The sequence below is a fragment of the Hemitrygon akajei genome, chromosome 16, assembly GCF_048418815.1.
Source record: "Hemitrygon akajei chromosome 16, sHemAka1.3, whole genome shotgun sequence".
NCBI classification, from domain to species: Eukaryota; Metazoa; Chordata; class Chondrichthyes; order Myliobatiformes; family Dasyatidae; genus Hemitrygon; species Hemitrygon akajei.
The window spans coordinates 92,551,159-92,569,614 of NC_133139.1; the positions used below are offsets into that span (position 1 = coordinate 92,551,159).

At 43.7% G+C, this 18,456-nt stretch overlaps 1 protein-coding gene across 2 annotated transcripts in view; it reads right to left on the reverse strand.

The window, feature by feature from the left end:
- Positions 1–18,456, reverse strand: part of LOC140740297 (uncharacterized) — a 406,935-nt gene that overhangs the window by 25,218 nt on the left and 363,261 nt on the right. For both annotated transcript variants that reach the window (XM_073069447.1, XM_073069446.1), the window contains 6 exons: positions 13,102–13,155; positions 11,632–11,739; positions 9,153–9,206; positions 5,413–5,448; positions 5,273–5,326; positions 1,621–1,870 (listed from right to left, as the gene is read on the reverse strand). In XM_073069447.1, coding sequence (XP_072925548.1) covers positions 1,621–1,870; positions 5,273–5,326; positions 5,413–5,448; positions 9,153–9,206; positions 11,632–11,739; positions 13,102–13,155 — 556 coding nt within the window. The remainder of the gene's footprint in view (positions 1–1,620; positions 1,871–5,272; positions 5,327–5,412; positions 5,449–9,152; positions 9,207–11,631; positions 11,740–13,101; positions 13,156–18,456) is intronic.

The following is an 18,456-nucleotide window of genomic DNA, read 5'->3' on the forward strand; positions in this document are numbered from 1 at the left end:
GGATTTCCTCCGCTTGGTTTGGTTTCCTCCCACATTCCAAAAGCGTATGGGATAGAAGGTTAATTGTTCACATAGGTAAAACTCAGTGGTGTGGGCCCATTACAGAGCTGCATCTCTAAATAGCATAAAATATAAAAGCCCTTCATCTACAAGTACTAGCAACACTCCCTGCCACATCCTCAAAGACCTCAAGCAAATTTGTCAAACACGATTTACCTTTCATAAAAGCATGTTGACCATGTTTGATTAGTCTATCAAATGTCCTCCTGCAAATCACAGAAACAGTGGGTAAATTCTTTGCGGGTAGTTCCGATCCACTGCAGCTGGAGGCAAAGATTTTCCCCGCTGTTCAGCTTCTTCAGCGAGTTATTTGTCATCAGATTCCACCTCAGATGAGGTGGAGGGGCTGAGGATTGGGGGGTGAGGTGGCTAATGGTGCTAGTCCTGTATGATGGCTAGGTGTAGAAACATAGAAAATAGGTGCAGGAGTAGGCCATTCGGCCCTTCGAGCCTGCACCACCATTCAGTATGATCATGGTTGATCATCCAACTCAAAACCCTGTACCTGCTTTCTCTCCATACCCCCTGATCCCTTTAGCCACAAGGGCCAAATCTAACTTATTATGTATTGTGTATTATGTCAGAGATTGACTCCATGCTGTGTGTCAACATTAACCAGTTCAAGAAGGCTGGATCCATCGTTAAGGACCCTAACCACCTGGAACACATCCTTCTCTCATACTGCCATCAGAGAGGAGGTATAGGAGCCTGAAGATGCACACTCAATGTTTTAGGAACAGTTTCTTCCCTTTCACCGTTGGGTTTCTGAACGGTCCATGAATACTACCTCACTATTTTGTTCTCTTTTGGCACTATTTTTTATTTTACTATTTCTTATCGAAACCTATAATGATTTTTATATATATCACAGATTCCTGTTGCATTCTAAAACAATTTCACAACATATGCTCTGTGGCCACTTTATTAGGTATTCCTGAGCATTAAAGCAAATAGCTAATCAGCCAATCATGTTGCAGCAACTCAATGCATAAGAGCATGGAGACATGGTCAAGAGGTTCAGTTGTTGTTCAGACCAAACATATGATGGGGATGAAATGTGATCTAAGTGACTTTGACCGTGGAATGATTGTTGGTGCCAGGCGGGGTGGTTTGAGTATCTCAGAAACTGCTGATCTCCTGGGATTTTCACACACAAGTCTCTAGAGTTTCTAGAGAATGGTGCAGGAAACAAACAAACATCAAGTGAGTGGCAGTTCTGTGGGTGAAAATGTCTTGTTACTGAGAAAGGTCAGAGGAGAATGATCAGACTGTTTCAAGCTGACAGGAAGTCGAATGTGTGTTTATAACAGTGGTGTGCATCTCTGAACACACCGTATGTCAAACCTTGAAGTGGATGGGCTACAGCAGAAGTCTACACTCAATCGACACTTTATTAGGTAGAGGAGGTGGCCACTGTGTGTATGTCAGTGACAATAAACCTGGTTCTGATTTTGAATTGAGTTTGGAGAAAGCAATTAGGCTGACTGAGAGAAATGGTCTCCAAAGGAATCTGTGACCTCTGTCACACCAAGTGGGGTTGAGAGGGGAACTCAAACATACCGTCTTTATAGTGTGGGTAGCAGATCTGAAGCTCCTTGCAGGTTCGCCCAGGACTGTCCTGTGTTCCAACCGGACGTCGCAGCTGCTCCACCTCATCCTTCAGTGAGGACAGAGCCCCAAAGATCTCCTCCATGCCCTCGGTGTAGTCAGGAAATGTTGCCCCACTGTCGTCGGCCTGCTCACCCTCAGTGTGTCTCCTGGTCTTCCGCTTGTACAGTGGTAGTGGCTGGATCACCTCAGCAGGGGGGCCCTGTGAAGCAACCATAAGGAGCTCACTTCAGTACAACTGACTGCACACATCCAGTGACTATCCAGATATCGTGCCCATCCCTTAGCAGGCAGGAATAATGTGAGAGCAAGTCTAGAGATTTAAAGATAGGATGGAGTATAAATGGGCGGTTGCTGGCCAACACAGATGTGATGAGCCAAAAGACCTATTCCCTTACTGTATGGCTCGATGATTTCCTTTTAAAAGGGAGCAGAGTGGTAGAAACTTGTGGAACTGATGGGAATATGGGAAGGAAAAGCAGGATTAGTATTGGATAGGCGTTGGAGCCGAAGGACATGTTTCCTGAAGTATCATGGGAGAGAATGCAGAGGAGGTTCACCAGGATGCGGTTTGGGTTGCAGGACTTCGGTTACAGACAGTGACAAGATGGGATGGGCTTGTTTTTCCTGGAGCGAAGGAAGCTGATAAAGGTATATGAGATAAGATAGATGAGAGACATAGATAGAATAAACAACCCAAATCTTTTTCACAAGAAACAGGAATCAAAAATGAGTGATTAGGTTTAAGGCAAAGGGAGAAGTATTAAAGACAATTTACACTGAGAGAGGTTGTTACCTGAAACTTGCTGCCAGTGGAGATGTTGGAATCAGATACAACCATTATGTTTAAGGGGCATTTAGGCAGATACTTTAATAGGCAAAGGCACAGTCCTAATGCAAGCAAATGTCAACAGGAAGAACAGACGGTGTGCCAAAGGCTCTGTATAACTTTCAGCAGCCTGGCCTGAACACAGGTTTGTGTCCAGTGCACAGAACATAGAACAGGACTACACAGTACAGGCCGTTTAGCTCATGATGTTAATCCATTCCCCCCTGTACAGCACATAACCCTCCTTTTACCCTACACCCATGTGCCAATCTCAGACATTTACAAGTGCTAATAGTATCAGCCTCTGCCACCACCCTGTTCCAGGCACCCACCATTCTCCATGTATAAAAAACATCTCTGACACCTCCCCTCAACTTTCCTTAATCAAATCTCCTCTGGTATTGAACATTGCTATCCGAGGAAAAAGCATTGATCATCGAGATACTGCAAAGGCATTTCATCAGTCTGATTCCTGTCAGATGAGAGATTGGATTGACTGGTATGTTCTGGAGTTCAGCAAATGAGAGGATATTTCATTGAAATGTACAAAATTCTGTCGGGCTAGAGAATTTGACAGACACAACAGTTAACTATTTATTATTTATATTTAGAAATACAGCATGGAGCAGGCCCCTGCGGCCCAGAGAACCATAACACCCAGTGCTCCACTTATTTAACCCCAGCCTAATCACGTGACAAGTTACAGTGACTAATTAATCTACTGACTGGTACATCTTTGGATTGTGGGTAGAAACCAGAGTACGTGGAGGAAACCCACACAGTCACGGGGAGAACGCACAAATGCCTTTCAGAATGCTTTTGAATTGAACTCTGAACTCCAGTGCCACGAGCTGTAAGTGTGTTGCACTAACCCTACTCTGTTGTGGGCTGAGATAGAATCATGGAGTCATACCACATGGGGCGTTCAGCATACAATATGTAGGAGTACCTGGACGGACAACAGTAACCCTAGGACTGAGATAGAATCATGGAGTCATACCACATGCACATATGGCATCCAGCACATAAGTGTACCTGGTTGGACAACGTGAACCCCAGGTTGAGTGTAGGTGTACCTGGACGGACAATTTTAACCCTAGATAATGATAAAAAGGAGAATCTGAGACCCTGTGTAAGCAGGGATTGTTGAGTCTCCCACACTCAATGGCAGTGACAATCACTCACTTGGTTACTGGATATGGTGAGGGGTCATCTCCTTACAACACAGTGCTGACTCTCTTTGAACAGCTCATAACAGCTTAGCACAACTGGTTTGCTGACCCTTTTTAGACAGTAGAGAACTTCAGACCAGAGTGGTTAAAGAATTCTGTGTAGTTGTGGTGGTAAGGAGGCTTTGCATTAGCATAGCTTAGAGCATCAGCAATCTGTGTTCAATTCCCACAGCTATCTGTACAGAGTTCTTCCCGTGAGCATGTGGGTTTCCTCTGGGTACTCCGGTTTCCTCTCACATTCCAAAGACACTCTGATTCATAGGCTTATTGACAAAACGGGTGTTAATTAGGGAGTGTGGGCTCGTTGGGCTGGAAGGGCCTGTTACTGTGCTGTATCTCAAAGTGATGGTGATATTTTTCAGTTCACTGTTTCTGGCAAGTGGTTGCTTCACATTTACTTCAATTTTCCAGTTGGCATTATGAGATTTGAATTCTTATCTGAAAATTATTGCTTTTGACGTCCCCCTTACTATTTGTGTGACACTGTGCTCTTGCTCCCATTATTGACTTACGAGGAAATAACTGAGACTAAATGTCACACAGAAAATAAACCACTGGAAGAACTCAGCAGGTCAAACAACGTGTGTGGAGGGACAGAGATGGTTGACAATTTGGGTGGAGATACTGCATCCGGATTAAGAATAAAGGGAAAAGATGTGAGGAGGACAGGTAGCTGATGAGAGGCTGTCCGGCTCTATACCATCAATCCTGGTGTAGGTCTCTATCTGAAACATCGACCATCATTTTCCCTCTACAGATTCAGCTCGACCCTCTGGGCTCCTCTAGCAGTTTGTTTTTTGTTTAGCATTGCAGCATCTTCATTCTCCTATGTCTCCGATAAACGTCAAGTTTGATCATCTAAAATTTCGACTGCAAGGGCACTGACCGGAACCATCAACACTGCAACTCATTCCAGGGATACTGCCTGAACCAACGAGTACCTGTTTTCTGGTTTTATAACTGGATTCCATTATCTGCAACATTTTACTTTTTTCAATGAATCAATCTAACCTTAAAACAGTTCAATTTCTTGTGGCAGGGTCTAATTTATAACATTGAACACAGAACAAGCAACAGAGCTTTTTGGTCCATGATATTGTGTTGAATTAATTAAACTATAATTAAATGCCAAACTAAACTACTCCCTTTTGTCAATGTAATGTCTATATTCCTCCATTCTCTGCACATCCACGTGTCTATCTACAAGCCTCTATAGCACGGCCAGCCTGGCAGTCCATTCCAAACACCCACTACTCTCTGTGTAAAAAAAAACCCTGCTTTGCACATCTCCTTTCAGCTTATCTCCCTTGCGTTAAATACATGCCTTTGAGTTGTAGACATTTCGACCCTGGTTAAGGATGTCAGCAGTCTACTCTATCAATGCCTTTTATAATCCTATAAACTTCTATCACGTCTCCTCTTGCCCTCCTTTGAAGTCGTCAAGATGGCCACGACCAACATTTCACTCATTTAACACTGAGGAAACACAAGTTTACTCAGACCCAAACCCCAATGGGAAGAGAATGATTGAAGATGGGCTTACAGGTGGGCCAGGAGGACCAGGAGGTCCATCATCGCCTCTCAGACCAACAGGTCCCTGCAGGAAGAGATGACATGATTAGTTAGAGCACCATGAGCGATAGCACAATAAAGACCAGTCATAACATTGCATTAGCTACTTACTTCCGAACCTTTAGAGCCTTTCTCACCCTGTGGACCCTGAAACAGAAGACAGTTGGGTAAATGTGACAGACCTTAGCCGACAACCGGAGGACCGCTGAGCTTATGAAGTTATTCTGTGCACCTCACAGGACACTTGCTTATGTCTTATAGTGAATGGCAGCACCTGAACAAATAAAAACACCATCTTTATGATGCACTAAAATAGAGGCAAAACTGTGTCCACAGGGGAACAAGTTGGCAAAGAATGTTGGAGACAGGGAAAGAGCTAGCTCAGCCAGCCATACCTACTGAGGCGCAGGATGGCCATGTTTATTATGAGCAGGGTGGCAACACCAACTGGGAAATATGTCTGTTGTAGGCAGAGTGGGAAGTCCTACTGAGGAGCAGGGGGGCTGTGTTTGCTGTGGTCTGGCAAATCAACTGAGGTGTAGGGCAGATATGCTTGTGGTGAACTAAAAACAGCTAATTTCAACAGACAAAGTAGCTCTCAACCCAAAATGACCAAGTTCAGTCTGTGCATGCAGTAAAGCAATTCTCATGCAGAGACAAAATAACCGTCAGCTGCTTTCGAAGGAGCTGTAATTGTCTCTAGTGCCACAATGTAGCCAAATGCAGTTTGGAAGATCAAACCCCACATTGCACTGGATGGTCTCCAACCTGATGGTATGAACATCGATTTCTCTAACTTCCTTTAACCATTCTCCACTTGCCCTCTCCCCATCTTTTGTTACTGGTGGCCCTCCAACATCTTCTCCTCTCCTCCCCTAACCTGCCCATCATTTTCCCCAGGTAACCCACCTCCTTCCCTTTACTCCACCCCCCTCTCCTTAGCCCTCTGCCTCTTTTACCTATCACCTCCTAGCTTCTCACAACATCCCCCTCCCTCACCCACCCACCATCCCTCTCAGCTGGCCTCACCTGCCACATGCACCTCCTCCTTCTCCCACCTTCCTATTCTGGCCTCTTCTCCCTTCCTTTTCAGTACTGACAGAGGCTCTTGGACATTCATCATAACTCTACTTCGAACTTTGAAACGTCGCAGGTTTACTCCCCTCAGCAGAATCTGCCTGATTTATTGAGTTCCTCCAGCACTTTGTGTGTGTTGCTAGTTGTGCAGAATACAATTTTGTTTGTGTGTTTTTTCAGAAAGCCGTGAGTTCAAGAGCCACTCCAGAGACTTGAGAAGAAAAGCTCTGACAAGGCTGCAATTTGACTTTGCACCTTTGACATGGCTACACTCTCTTTGTTCTCTGCAGGAATATTAGCCATGTGCAATGTCATGGCTGCCCTCCGGGTTTAACACAAGAGACCTCATTGCGCTGCTTCCCCTAAGGGCAGGGGAGTTATCACTGAGGCCTAGCTCGGTATTCACCCCTCATGCTACAATTCAGGAGTCCATCTACTGCTTGAGGAGCTCATTGTACCGACCGTGAATTGTGTGCCGAGTTTTACTGCACACAAACCAAACCTGTTGCATTAGCTATCATGCAAGTAGTGATGTTTGGATTTCATGAAAGGCTCAAGTTTTTCCAGTGGTCTTGTCTGATGTCAGAAGCAGAGCAGTGTACTCTGTGAATCTGCAGCTCTTGCAGCCTCTGTACCTGAGCAGATCTCCACAATCTGTTCCACAAGGGAAATGCAGCTGGGGGCCGGTGATCTGTCTCTGCTCAGCGCAGGAGAACTTACCAGTGTCCAAACCCACTCTGTACCTTGCTTAAGTGCCAGTTCCAAAATGTTCTTCCCTCCCACACCCATGCGCTCAGAAACTTGGGAATGATTTTGTAGTGTTAGATCAAGCTGCTAGCTTGATCACCCATTTCTGTGGCTGCATTTTCCACTGTTCAACCATATTGATGTCAGCTAACACACATAAAATTATTTCTTTATTTATTCTTGAGGTGAGTAATTAGGATATAACATAGTGAGTATAGGATGTGAATATAGAGTATATAGAGTATGAGTACATAGGATAAAGGACAGTGTATACAGGATAGGAGTATATAGGGTATGGGATAATAATCATATAGAGAATCTTTCATACTAATAGCTTAGTTTAAAATGCTTTAAAATGGATAGAGTATATGACTATATAGGATATATGATAGAGCATATATGACATGAGTACACATGATATAGGATAGTGTATATAGGATTTTTATTTATTTTTATTTTATTGGGATACAGCGCAGAATAGGCCCATCCGGCCCTTCGAGCTGGGCCGCCCTGCAGCCTGTCACCTGATCCTAGTCAAATCACAGGACAATTCACAATGACCGATTAATCTACCGATGTGGGAGGAAATGCAACACGCAGAGGAAACCCACGTGGTCATGGAGTGAACGTACAGGCAGCAGCGGGAACCGAACCTGGGTCACCAGTACTGTAAAGCGTTGTGCTACCGTGCCGCTGACATGTGATAGGTTAGGAGCAGTATATAGGAATAGAAGCATATCGAATGTATAGGAAGCGGTAAGGGTCAGGGGGTGGGCCATTTTCACTCAGAGAGTGGTGAGTACCTGGAATGCACTGCCTGAGTTGCTGACCATGTTTGAAAGATGCCTGGATGAGGATGTAAAGAAAGCTACGGGCCAAGTGCTGGAAGATGGAGTACTACAGGCAGGTGTAATGTGGTGGGCTGAAAGACCTATTTTCATGGTCTATGACCTCATATCTGGTGAGGTCAGTATTTGTTACCCCCTGAGCTGGGGATGGGGGTGAGCATAATTCATGGACTGCTGCAGTCTGTTTGGTCAAAGTACCCAGAGTATGATCGGCTGTTCTTGTAGTTAAGCCCATAATTGGTGAAGGCATTATGATATATTTACTCATCAGGAGAGTGTGATAGGAAACTTTCATGTGGTGATGTTCCCATACACATACAGTACTTCCCTTGTTCTTTGCACCAGCAGATGTCATAGGATTGGGCAGTGGGTATCAGCAAACCTGAATGACTAAGTGGAATGCTCTATACAGTAGATGGCGTGTCATAGAGTCACACAGCATTGAAAATGGCCTTTCGGCCCAACTGGCCCATACCAATCCAGGTGTCCATCCCAGTTCAAATGGTCTCAACCCAAAATGTTGACAGTTTCTTTTTTTCTATAGCTGCCTCCTAACCAGCTGAGTTCCTCCAGCATCCCGTGTGTTGCTCCAGATTCCAGCATCTGTAGTCCCTTGTGTACCCATCTCAGCTACTCGTATTTGCCCATGTTGGGCTCACGTCGCTGGAAAGTCCAGGTCAAAGTTGAGTTTATTGTCAAAAGTACAAAACCATCTAGTACCTGTCCAAGTGTCTTTTACAAGTTGTAATGTATCCTCCTCAACCACTTCCTCTGACATCCTATTTCATATATGGACTAACCTTTGGGTTAAAAGATTGCCTGGAGGTTCCTATTAAATCTCTCTCCACTCAGCTTAACCCTATGACCTCTAGTTCTTGATTTCCCAACCCTGGGCAAAAGACTGTGTACATTCACCCTACTTGTGCCTCAGTCTTCTTCCTAGGGTTGGATAACTGAGTAGGAATGAATGGTTAGCATGGTGGATGGAATACTTTGTCCTGAATGGCGATGTGTGTTGGTGAAGATGAACCCACACAGGTAACTGAGCTTATTCCTTCTCACTTCCGACAGAGATACTGGGAAATCTTTGCAATGAGAAATCAGGTTATGAATCAGAAATAGCTTGGCTGCCAAAAGTGAAACAAGTCATCCAAGCTTTGTGAAAACAAGTTTCCCTACCGGTAATCCAGGAGATCCTGGGGGTCCTATGGGCCCACTGAGCCCTGAGAGTCCCTAAAATCAGGAGAAAGAAAATATTAGTAATGTCCCAATAGCTAATGAATGCCATGAGCCATAGCTGACAGTGTATGTATTTATAAATGATAGAAACTGGAGAAAATATATTAATACATAGATTTGGCAAGTTCCTGTTCATCCTTAATAATTTTCATAGACACACCAGGGAAAGCATCCTATCACCTATCTGAATGCATCAGGCTTGGTATGATCAGATTTGTCTGTGGCTATAAGAAACTGCAGAGAGTTGTGGACTCAGCTCAGAACAACCTCCCCTCATGAACTCTGTCTATGCTCCTTGCAGCCTTGGTAAAGGAGCCAATAGAATTAAATTATTCATCCTGAAGGGTCTTGGCCTGAAAAGTTGACTGTTTTTTTATTCCTTTCCATAGACGCTGCCTGACCTGCTGAGTTCCTCCAGTATTTTGTGTGCATTGCTCTGGATTTCCAGCATCAGCAGAATCTCTTGCGTCGACAATATCAAAAATCTCCTTTGACCCAGGACATTTTCTCTTCTTGCCTCTCTCATTGGGCAGAAGATATACAGTAAAAGCCTGCAAGTGAGGCTCAAGGGCAGCTTCTATCATTCTGCTATAAGACCTGAATGGAGATTGTTGTACAATAAGATAGACTCTTGTCCTCACGATCTTCCCTGTCGAGGCTTTGTACTTTGCTGCCTGACTGCACTGCACTTTCATTCTAATACTATATTCTGCATTCTGTTGTTGCTTTTCCCTTGTACTTTCTTAACATACTGATCTGAAAATATAATCTGCACGTATGGCATGCAAAACCAGTTTTTCACAGTGGCAATAATAAATGATTTACCGATTATCATGCTACTTGCTGAAGTATCTTCTGGGTTGAACCACTCTGCTCCCTTCTCTGAACTGTCAAGTGCCTTGTGGCGAAGACTAGAATGGAACTCTCACAAACCTCTGCACTCCATCATTTTATTGTACAGCATTCCTGCAGCTGTGCTGGAGGAGTCTGGGTTTACATCCCACTTCAGCCACTTTAGCATAAATGTCTAGGCTGATGCAATATCGAATACACTCTGCACAGTTGACGTTCCTGTCCACCTCAGAGATGATGTGCTCTCTCTCAGCTGGACAACATTGCAGCTTTGAGCAGGATTTCACCCCAGAATTCCAGATGATATTTACACTTCCACTCAACGTCCACAAAATCTGGCTACAAATGGGAATTTGCTGTGCACAAATTGGCTGCTGCCATTCTGAATTTCAAAGGAATCTTCACTTTAAGAAGCAGTTCAAGTGCTGTAAGGTGGTTTGGGACTTGAACAGAATGTGAAAGGGTCTATTGAAGACAGTCGTTGTCATTCAGCACATTTCATACAACCTGGTGAGAAGTGGGCCAGCAGATGAGCTAACTAAATAATAGTCCATTTACATTCACCCCTCTACAAGCAAGCAACAACAAAGATAAGCAAAGCTGTTTGGAAATCCTGGTGTCTGGTACCGAACTCATTCATTTGCCAGGAATGCAAATGGTGGCGGGGACCAGAGTACAGCCAGAGTCGGCAGTCTGAACTGGAACCAGAATGGGGTTGGTTCTCTGAAATGCCAGGCATCAGAAACATGAATAGGTTTATGGTAGGAGCCAAGAGTCCAGAGTGCCTGCATAGTTCTTTGCTCTCTTTCACCTCGCTGGGTTCACAGGAAAATCTATCATACTGCTCTATAATAGGTTAACAAAAAGTTCGGGTTTTAATCAATGACATTCAAAAGTCTAGAAAATCCACGTCTGCTCTGGACTGTCAGAACTTGCAGAGGGTGTTAAGTTCATCACATTTCCTTCCATCCAGATCATCTTCATGGTGCATTGCATCAGTAAGTCAAAAGGTATTGTCCTGGCCCTCCTGATTCTCTCTTCTATCTTCTAGAAGACTAAGCAGCTTGAAAGCCTGAATAACCAGACTCAAGAACAGCTTCTTTCCCACTCCTATCTAACTTCTGAACCTATCAACTCTTTCATATTCCCTTCCTGGTGATGCTGCCACATTCTCAAACCCTTAACTCTACGTCTTCTGCGATTGTCCCTCCAGTTTTTCTCCACACCATTCCATTGTTCTGTGCAGGTTGCTGCATTTACCATTACTACATAACACTGGTTACTCTGTGAGCTTCATATGAGTAAGGTATTTCATTGCACCTCTGGTGTACTGTACATGACAATAAACTAATCTGACTCTGTTCGCATGGCACTACCTAATCCCAGGAATGCTAGGTTATTTGAGCATTACCCTATCAGACAGCCAGTATCATAACTGGAACAGTAACGTCAACTGATTAGGAGCACGGTGTTGGCTGGTAAGACTTTCCTTGTTCACTTTCCCTGCCAGGGTATTAATGAGATCAGCAGACGAAATCTGGACCCACTGCCCAGCCTCGATACTCACAACATCTCCTTTGGGACCTGGTTTTCCTTGGTTTCCTGGGAGGCCTCGATCACCCTTCTCGCCCATCTCACCGGGAGGCCCAATCAGGCCAATCATACCAGTATGTCCCTGGAAGAGGCAAAAAAGGGAAAAGTGGTCACAGAGAAAGGATAACTCTCATCAAGACTTGGATCAGAAACATTGGCCACTGTGCCTGGAACTGCTTGTTGCATTTCCCCGAGCAGAGTTATCAGTTCTTTCAAAGCTGAAGAATCCTTGGTGTAGGTGAGAATTAAGAACGTTGTTACTTAATGTTATTGGCATACTGAATAGGAACTCCATTTTGGGTGGGATCGCACAGAGTCCAGCCAAATACACCAGAGTGACAGCACTTCAAGAACTAAGCTGATATATCTGCTGACATTTGTAAAGTCAATGGAGAGGACACATACACACACTAAACACCGATCAATGTATCTGTCCCTATAAGTATCTTTATTCAGTCTGATTGTCATTTATTTTAAGGAAAATGACATAGCAAGATCCTTTCAGTGGCCACTCTATTAGATACAACTGTATTCATGGTCGCTAATGTAAATATCTAATTATTCAATCATGAGGAAGCAACTCAAAGCATTAAAGCATGGAGACATGGTCAAGAGGATCAATTATTGTTCAGACTAAACATCAGACTAGGGAAGAAATGTGATCAAAGGGACTTTGACCGTGGAATGATTGCTGGTGCCAGATAGGGTGGTTTGACTATCTCAGGAACTGCTGATCTCCTGGGATTTTCACGCACAACAGCCTCTAGAGTTTATAGAGAATGGTGAAAAAAACAAAAAAAAAATCCAGAGAGCAGTAGTTCTGTGGGTGAAAATGCCTTGTTAATGAGAGAGGTCAGAGGAGACTGGTCAGACTGGTTCAAACTGACAGGAAGGTGACAGTAACTCAAATAACCACATATGGTAGCAGTGGTATGTGGAAAGAGCATCTCTGAATGTATAAGTTTACTGTGACTTTGAGCTTTTTTATAAATCATATGAGTCATCATGTTTAAACTCTTTAACACTAATTCAATAATTAAACTGGGGACAAGAGATGTTGTTCATATATTTAACACAAAGCAAATGATTACAAATAAATGTGAATTAGTTAATCCTGATGAAGGCCCACAGACCCAAAATGCTAACTACTTCTCTCTCCTCAGATGCTGCCTGACCTGCTGAGTATTTCTGGCACCTTCTGTTTTTATTTCAGATTTCAAGCACCAGTGTTAATTTTCTATTTCCACCGGAAGGGGGCACACCTTCCGAACAGATCTACATCTGTCATCAGAAGACCAGTGGAATGCATGCTCACTGTGACCTGCTGCATCATTTTCAAACACTGCATCACTTCAGAGTATGACATGCAGCTTCAGCAGTGTTGGATGCTGAACACAAACTCTGGCCCAGTGATTCCTTCAGCATTCCCAGAAGGAGAACCCACCTTGTCACCTTTTAATCCTTGATTGCCCTTCAGACCTGGCATACCAGGAGGTCCCTAAAAAAAGGAAAGCAACCGTCAGTTAAAAGTGATTCGATGTGAACTCAAATGTTCGAAGGATAGGTGACACATAGCAACACACTGCAGTGAGATTATTGCTCGGTTTAAACTGTGATTATTATCTAATACAGTCAGAGGAACGGGCCCTACCATCCCCTGAGCCCAATGAACACAAACAAAACTGCGGATACTGGAATCTGGAAGCTGGAGGAACTCAGCACCTGTGGGGCGAAATGGTCAGGCAGCAGATGAGGACTGGGCAGTCTCCAACCAGGTGGCCTAAGCATTGAGTTCTCCAGCTTCTGGTAACAGCTTCTTCTCTTTCCTTTTTCGTTCTCCTTTCCCCGCTGATCCACCTGGTTCCCATCACCATGTGTCTTTCCACTCCCCGATCTCTCCATCTGCCCACCAGCTACACACTCCTCCCACTGGTTCCTTTCTGCCCTCCTTTTATTCAGTTCTTCACCTTCCTCTCCTGTCAGATTCCATCATCCTCAGCCCATTGCCACTTTACCTATCACTTCCTAACTTCAAGTAAACTTTGCGGGCAGGTTTACTAGAACTGTTGGGAGTGGTACAAAATAATACGGCGGGGGGGATGGGAACCCGTATGATAGGGCTGAGGATAGCCAGCAGGTTTACAAGTAGATAATGGATGTAACATGAATGTAAGGAAGGACAAGCCAATGATTCAGACAGAGCAGAGATAAATTGTACCACCAAAGCAAAAGGGCAAAAAATGCTGGGCTGAAGGTGCTGTACTTGAATGCACATAGCATTCGGAACAGGGTGGACGAATTGTGGTGCAACTAGAGATTTGTTGATATGCTATTGTGGGCATCACTGAGTCATGGCTGAAAGTAGGATACACTTTGCGTTGAAAGGACAGGCAGGAAGGCATAGGCGGTGGTGTGGATCTGTGGTTAGGAGATGGAATTACATCTTTAGATTTTCTCTTTTTTGTGTCGGGGATCAGCTAATCTGGATTGGGTGTTATGTAATGAACCGGAGGTGATTAGGGAGCTTAAAAACCCTTAGGAACCAGTGATCACAATATGATTGAGTTCAACTTGAAACTTGAAAGGGAGAAAGTCTGATGTAACAGTATTTCAATGGAGTAAAGGAAATTACAGTGGTATGAGGGAGGAGTTAGCCAAAGTAAACTGGAAGGAGATACTGGCAGGGATGACAGCAGAGCAACAACGGCTTGAATTTCTGGGAAAAGTTAGGAAGGTGCAGGATGGATATATTCCAAAAAATGAAGAAATACTCAAATAGTAAAATAGCACAACCATGGCTGACAAGGGAAGTCAAAGCTATTGTAAAAGCAAAAGAGAGGGCATACAACAAAGCAAAAATTAGTGGGAAGATAGAGGATTGGGATGCTTTTAAAAACTTACAGAGAGCAACTAAAAGAATTATTAGAAGGGAAACGATAAAATATTAAAGGAAACTAGCAAACAATATCAAAGTGGATAGTAAAACCTTTTTCAAGTATGTAAAAAATAACAGATGAGAGCAGATACAGGACCACTAGAAAATGAGGCAGGAGAAATAATAACGGTAGACAAGGAGATGGCAGATGAACTGAATGAGTATTTTGCATCAGTCTTCACTGTTGAAAACACTAGTAGCGTGTCAGACGTTGAAGGGTGTGAGGGAAGAGAAGTGAGTGCAGTTACTATTACAAGGGAGGTGGTGGTCAAAAAGCTGAATGACCCAAGGGTACAGAAGTCACCTGGGCCAGATGAACTGCACCCTAGGGTTTTGAAAGAGGCAGCGGTAGAGATTTTGAAGGCATTAGCAATAATCTTTCATAAATCACTGGGCTCTGGCATGGTGCCCGAGGACTGGAAAATTGCAAATGTCACTCCACTCTTTCAGAAAGGAGGAAGGCAGCAGAAAGGAAATTATAGATCAGTGAGCCTGTCCTCAGAGGTTGGGAAGATGTTGGAATCAATTTTTAAGGATGAGGTTATGGAGTACTTGGTGACACAGGATGAGATAGGACAGATTTAGCATGGTTTCTTTAAGAGAAAATCTTGCCTGACGAACCTGTTGGAATTCTTTGAGGAGTTTACAAGTAGGATAGATAAAAGGGATGCAGCTGATATTGTAAATTAGAACATTCAGAAGGCCTTTAACAAGGTACCACCCATCAGGCTGCCCATGGCATTACAGGAATGGCCTGTAATACAGCCCATGGTCAGAGCATTGGCTGATTGGTGGGAGGCATTGAATGGTTGGCTGCCAGTGACTAATGGTGTTCCACAGTGGTCGGTGTTGGGACCACTTCCTTTTATGCTGCATGTCAATGATTTAGATGATAGAATAAATGGCTTTGTTGCCAAATTTGCAGATGACGAAAAGATTGGTGGAGGGGCAGGTAGTGCTTAGGGATCAGGTAGGCTGCAGAAGGACCGACAGATTAGGAGAATGGGCAAGAAAGTGGCAAATGAAATACAATGTTGGAAAATGGATGGTCATACACTCCAGTAGTAGAATAAATGTGCAGCCTGTTTTCTAAACAGGGAGAAAATCCAAGAATCTGAGTTAACCTTAAAGGTTAACTTGGCTGAGTCAGTGGTGAGGAAGCCAAATGCAGCTTTTGGATTCATTTCAAAAGGTCTAGATTACAAGAACTGGGATGTAATGCTGAGGCTTTATAAGGCACTGGTGAGGCCTCATCTTTAGTTTTGTGAACAGTTTTGGACCCCTTATATAAAAGATGTACTGGCATTGGAGAGGGTCTAGAGGAGGTTTACAAGGATGATTCCAGGAATGAAATGATTATCATACAAGGAATGTTTGATTCCTCTGGGTCTGTACTCACTAGAATTCAGAAGGATGAGGAGGGATCTCATTGAAACCTTTCGAACATGGATGTGGAAAGGATGTTTCCCATAGAGGGGGAGGTTAGGACAAGACGGCACAGCCACGGCGGGGGGGGGGGGGGGGGGTGCGCTTAAAACAGAGATGCGGAAAAATTTCTTTAGCCAGAGGGTGGAGAATTTGTGGAATTTGTTACCACATTCAGCTGTGGAGGTCAGGTAGTTGGATGTATTTAAGGCAGAGATTGATAGGTTCTTGTTTGAAAATGACATCAATAGGCTATGGGAAGAAGGCCGGGGAGTGGGGCTGAGGAGGGAACAAAAGCATCAGCCTTGATTTGAATGCTGATGTAGACTCAATGGGCCAAATATTCTTATTCTGTTCCTTTGTCTTATGGTATTATTAGGGATCTGATCATAAAGGAACCCTTAGGAAGCAGAGAGCATAATATGACTGAATTCTTACTGCAATTTGAGAGGGAGAAGCACAAGTCACATGTATCAATATCACAATGGAATAAAGGGAATTACAGAGGCCTGGGAAAGGAGCTTGCCCAGGTGGATTGGAACAGGATACCATTGGGGATGACAGCAGGACAGAGGTGGCTGAAGTTTCTGGGAATTGTTCACAAGGTGCAGGATAGATATATCCCACAGAGGAAGTTGTTTTCAAATGGCAGAGGTAGATGAGCGTGGCTGAAAAAGGAAGTTAAGGAATGCACAATAGCCAAGGAAAGGGCATATAATGTAGCAAAAGTGATTGGGAAGTTGGATGATTGAGAAGCTTTTAATATCCAACGAAAAGCAACTTAAAAGCTAAAATAAGGGAAAGGATGAAATATGAGGACAAATCTAGCTGATAATATAAAGCAGGGTGCCAAAAGATTTTTTCAGTTATATAAATAGTAAAAGGGAGGTGAGAGTTGATATTGGACCACTGGAAAATGATGCTGGTGAGGTAGTAATGGGGGACAAAGAAATGGCAGGTGAACTTAATAGCAGACTTTGCATCAGTCTTCACTATGGAAGATACTAGCAGTGTGCCAGAGGCCTGTGAGTGTCATGGAGCAGGAGTGAGTGCCATTGCTATTGCAAAGAAAAGAGTGCTAGGCAAACTGTAAAGTGTTAAGGTGGATAAGTCACCTAGACCAGATGGACTACATTCCAGAGTTCTAAGAAAGGTTGCTGAAGAGATAATGGATGCATCGGTCATGATCTTTCAAGAATTCCTTGATTCTGGCATGATCCCAGGGGAATGAAAGACTGCAAATGTCACTGTTAATTGCAAATGTTAAGAAGGAAGGAAGGAAAAAGAAAGGAAATTATAGACCAGTTAGCCTCACCTCTGTTGGGTAAGTGTTGGAGTCTATTATCTGTTAGAGTTCTTCGAGGAAGTAACCAGCCCGGTGGTCAAAGGAGAGCCAGTGGATGCCATTTATTTGGATTTTCAGAAGGCATTTGATAAGGTGCTGTACATGCGGCTGCTTAACAAGATAAAATTCTGTGGCATTACAGGAAATATGTTGGCATGGATAGAGGAATGGCTGACAGGTAGGGGCAGTGAGTGGGAATAAAGGGGGCCTTTTCTGGTTGGCTGCCAGTGAATAGTGATGTTCCTCAGGGGTCAGTATTGGAACTGCTACTTTTCACATTGTTTTTCAGTGATTTGGATAATGGAATAGATGGTTTGGTGGCAAAGTTTGTGGATGATAGAAAGGTAAGGGGAGCGGTAGGTAGTGCTGAGGAAGCAATATGATTGCAGCTGGACTTAGACACTTTGGAAGAATGGGCAAGAAAAGTGGCAGATGGAATATAGTGTTGGGAAATGTAGAATAATGTATTTTGGTAAAAGGAACAATAGTGCAGACTATTATCTAAATGGGGAGAATGTTCAAAAATCAGAGGTTCAGAGGGGCTTAAGAATCCTCGTGCAAGACTCTCAGAAGGTTCATTAGCAGGTTGAGTCTGTGGTAAAGAAGGAAAATGCAATGTTAGCATTTTCTTTCAAGGGAATAAACATAAAAGTAAGGAGATAATGCTGAGCCTTCATCAGACATTAGTCAGGCTGCATTTGGAGTATTGTCAATGATTTTGGGCCCCATATCTCAGAAAGGATTTGTTGACATTGGCGGGAGTCCAGTGGAGGTTTACGCATGTGGGGGAATCTCACTGAAACCTACCAAATGTTGAAAGGACTGGATAGGGTGGATGTTTCCTATGGTGGTGGTATCCAGAACTAGAGGACACAATCACAAAATCGAGGGGTGACCTTCTAAAACAGAGGTAAGGAGGAATTTTTTGAGCCAGAGAATAGTGAATCTGTGGAATGCTCTGCCACAGTCTGTGGTGGAGGCCAAGTCAGTGAACATATTTGAAGTGGAAGTTGATTGTTTCCTGATTGGTCAGGGCATCAAAAGATATGGTGAAATGGCAGATGTATGGGCTTGATTGGGATCTGGGAATCAGT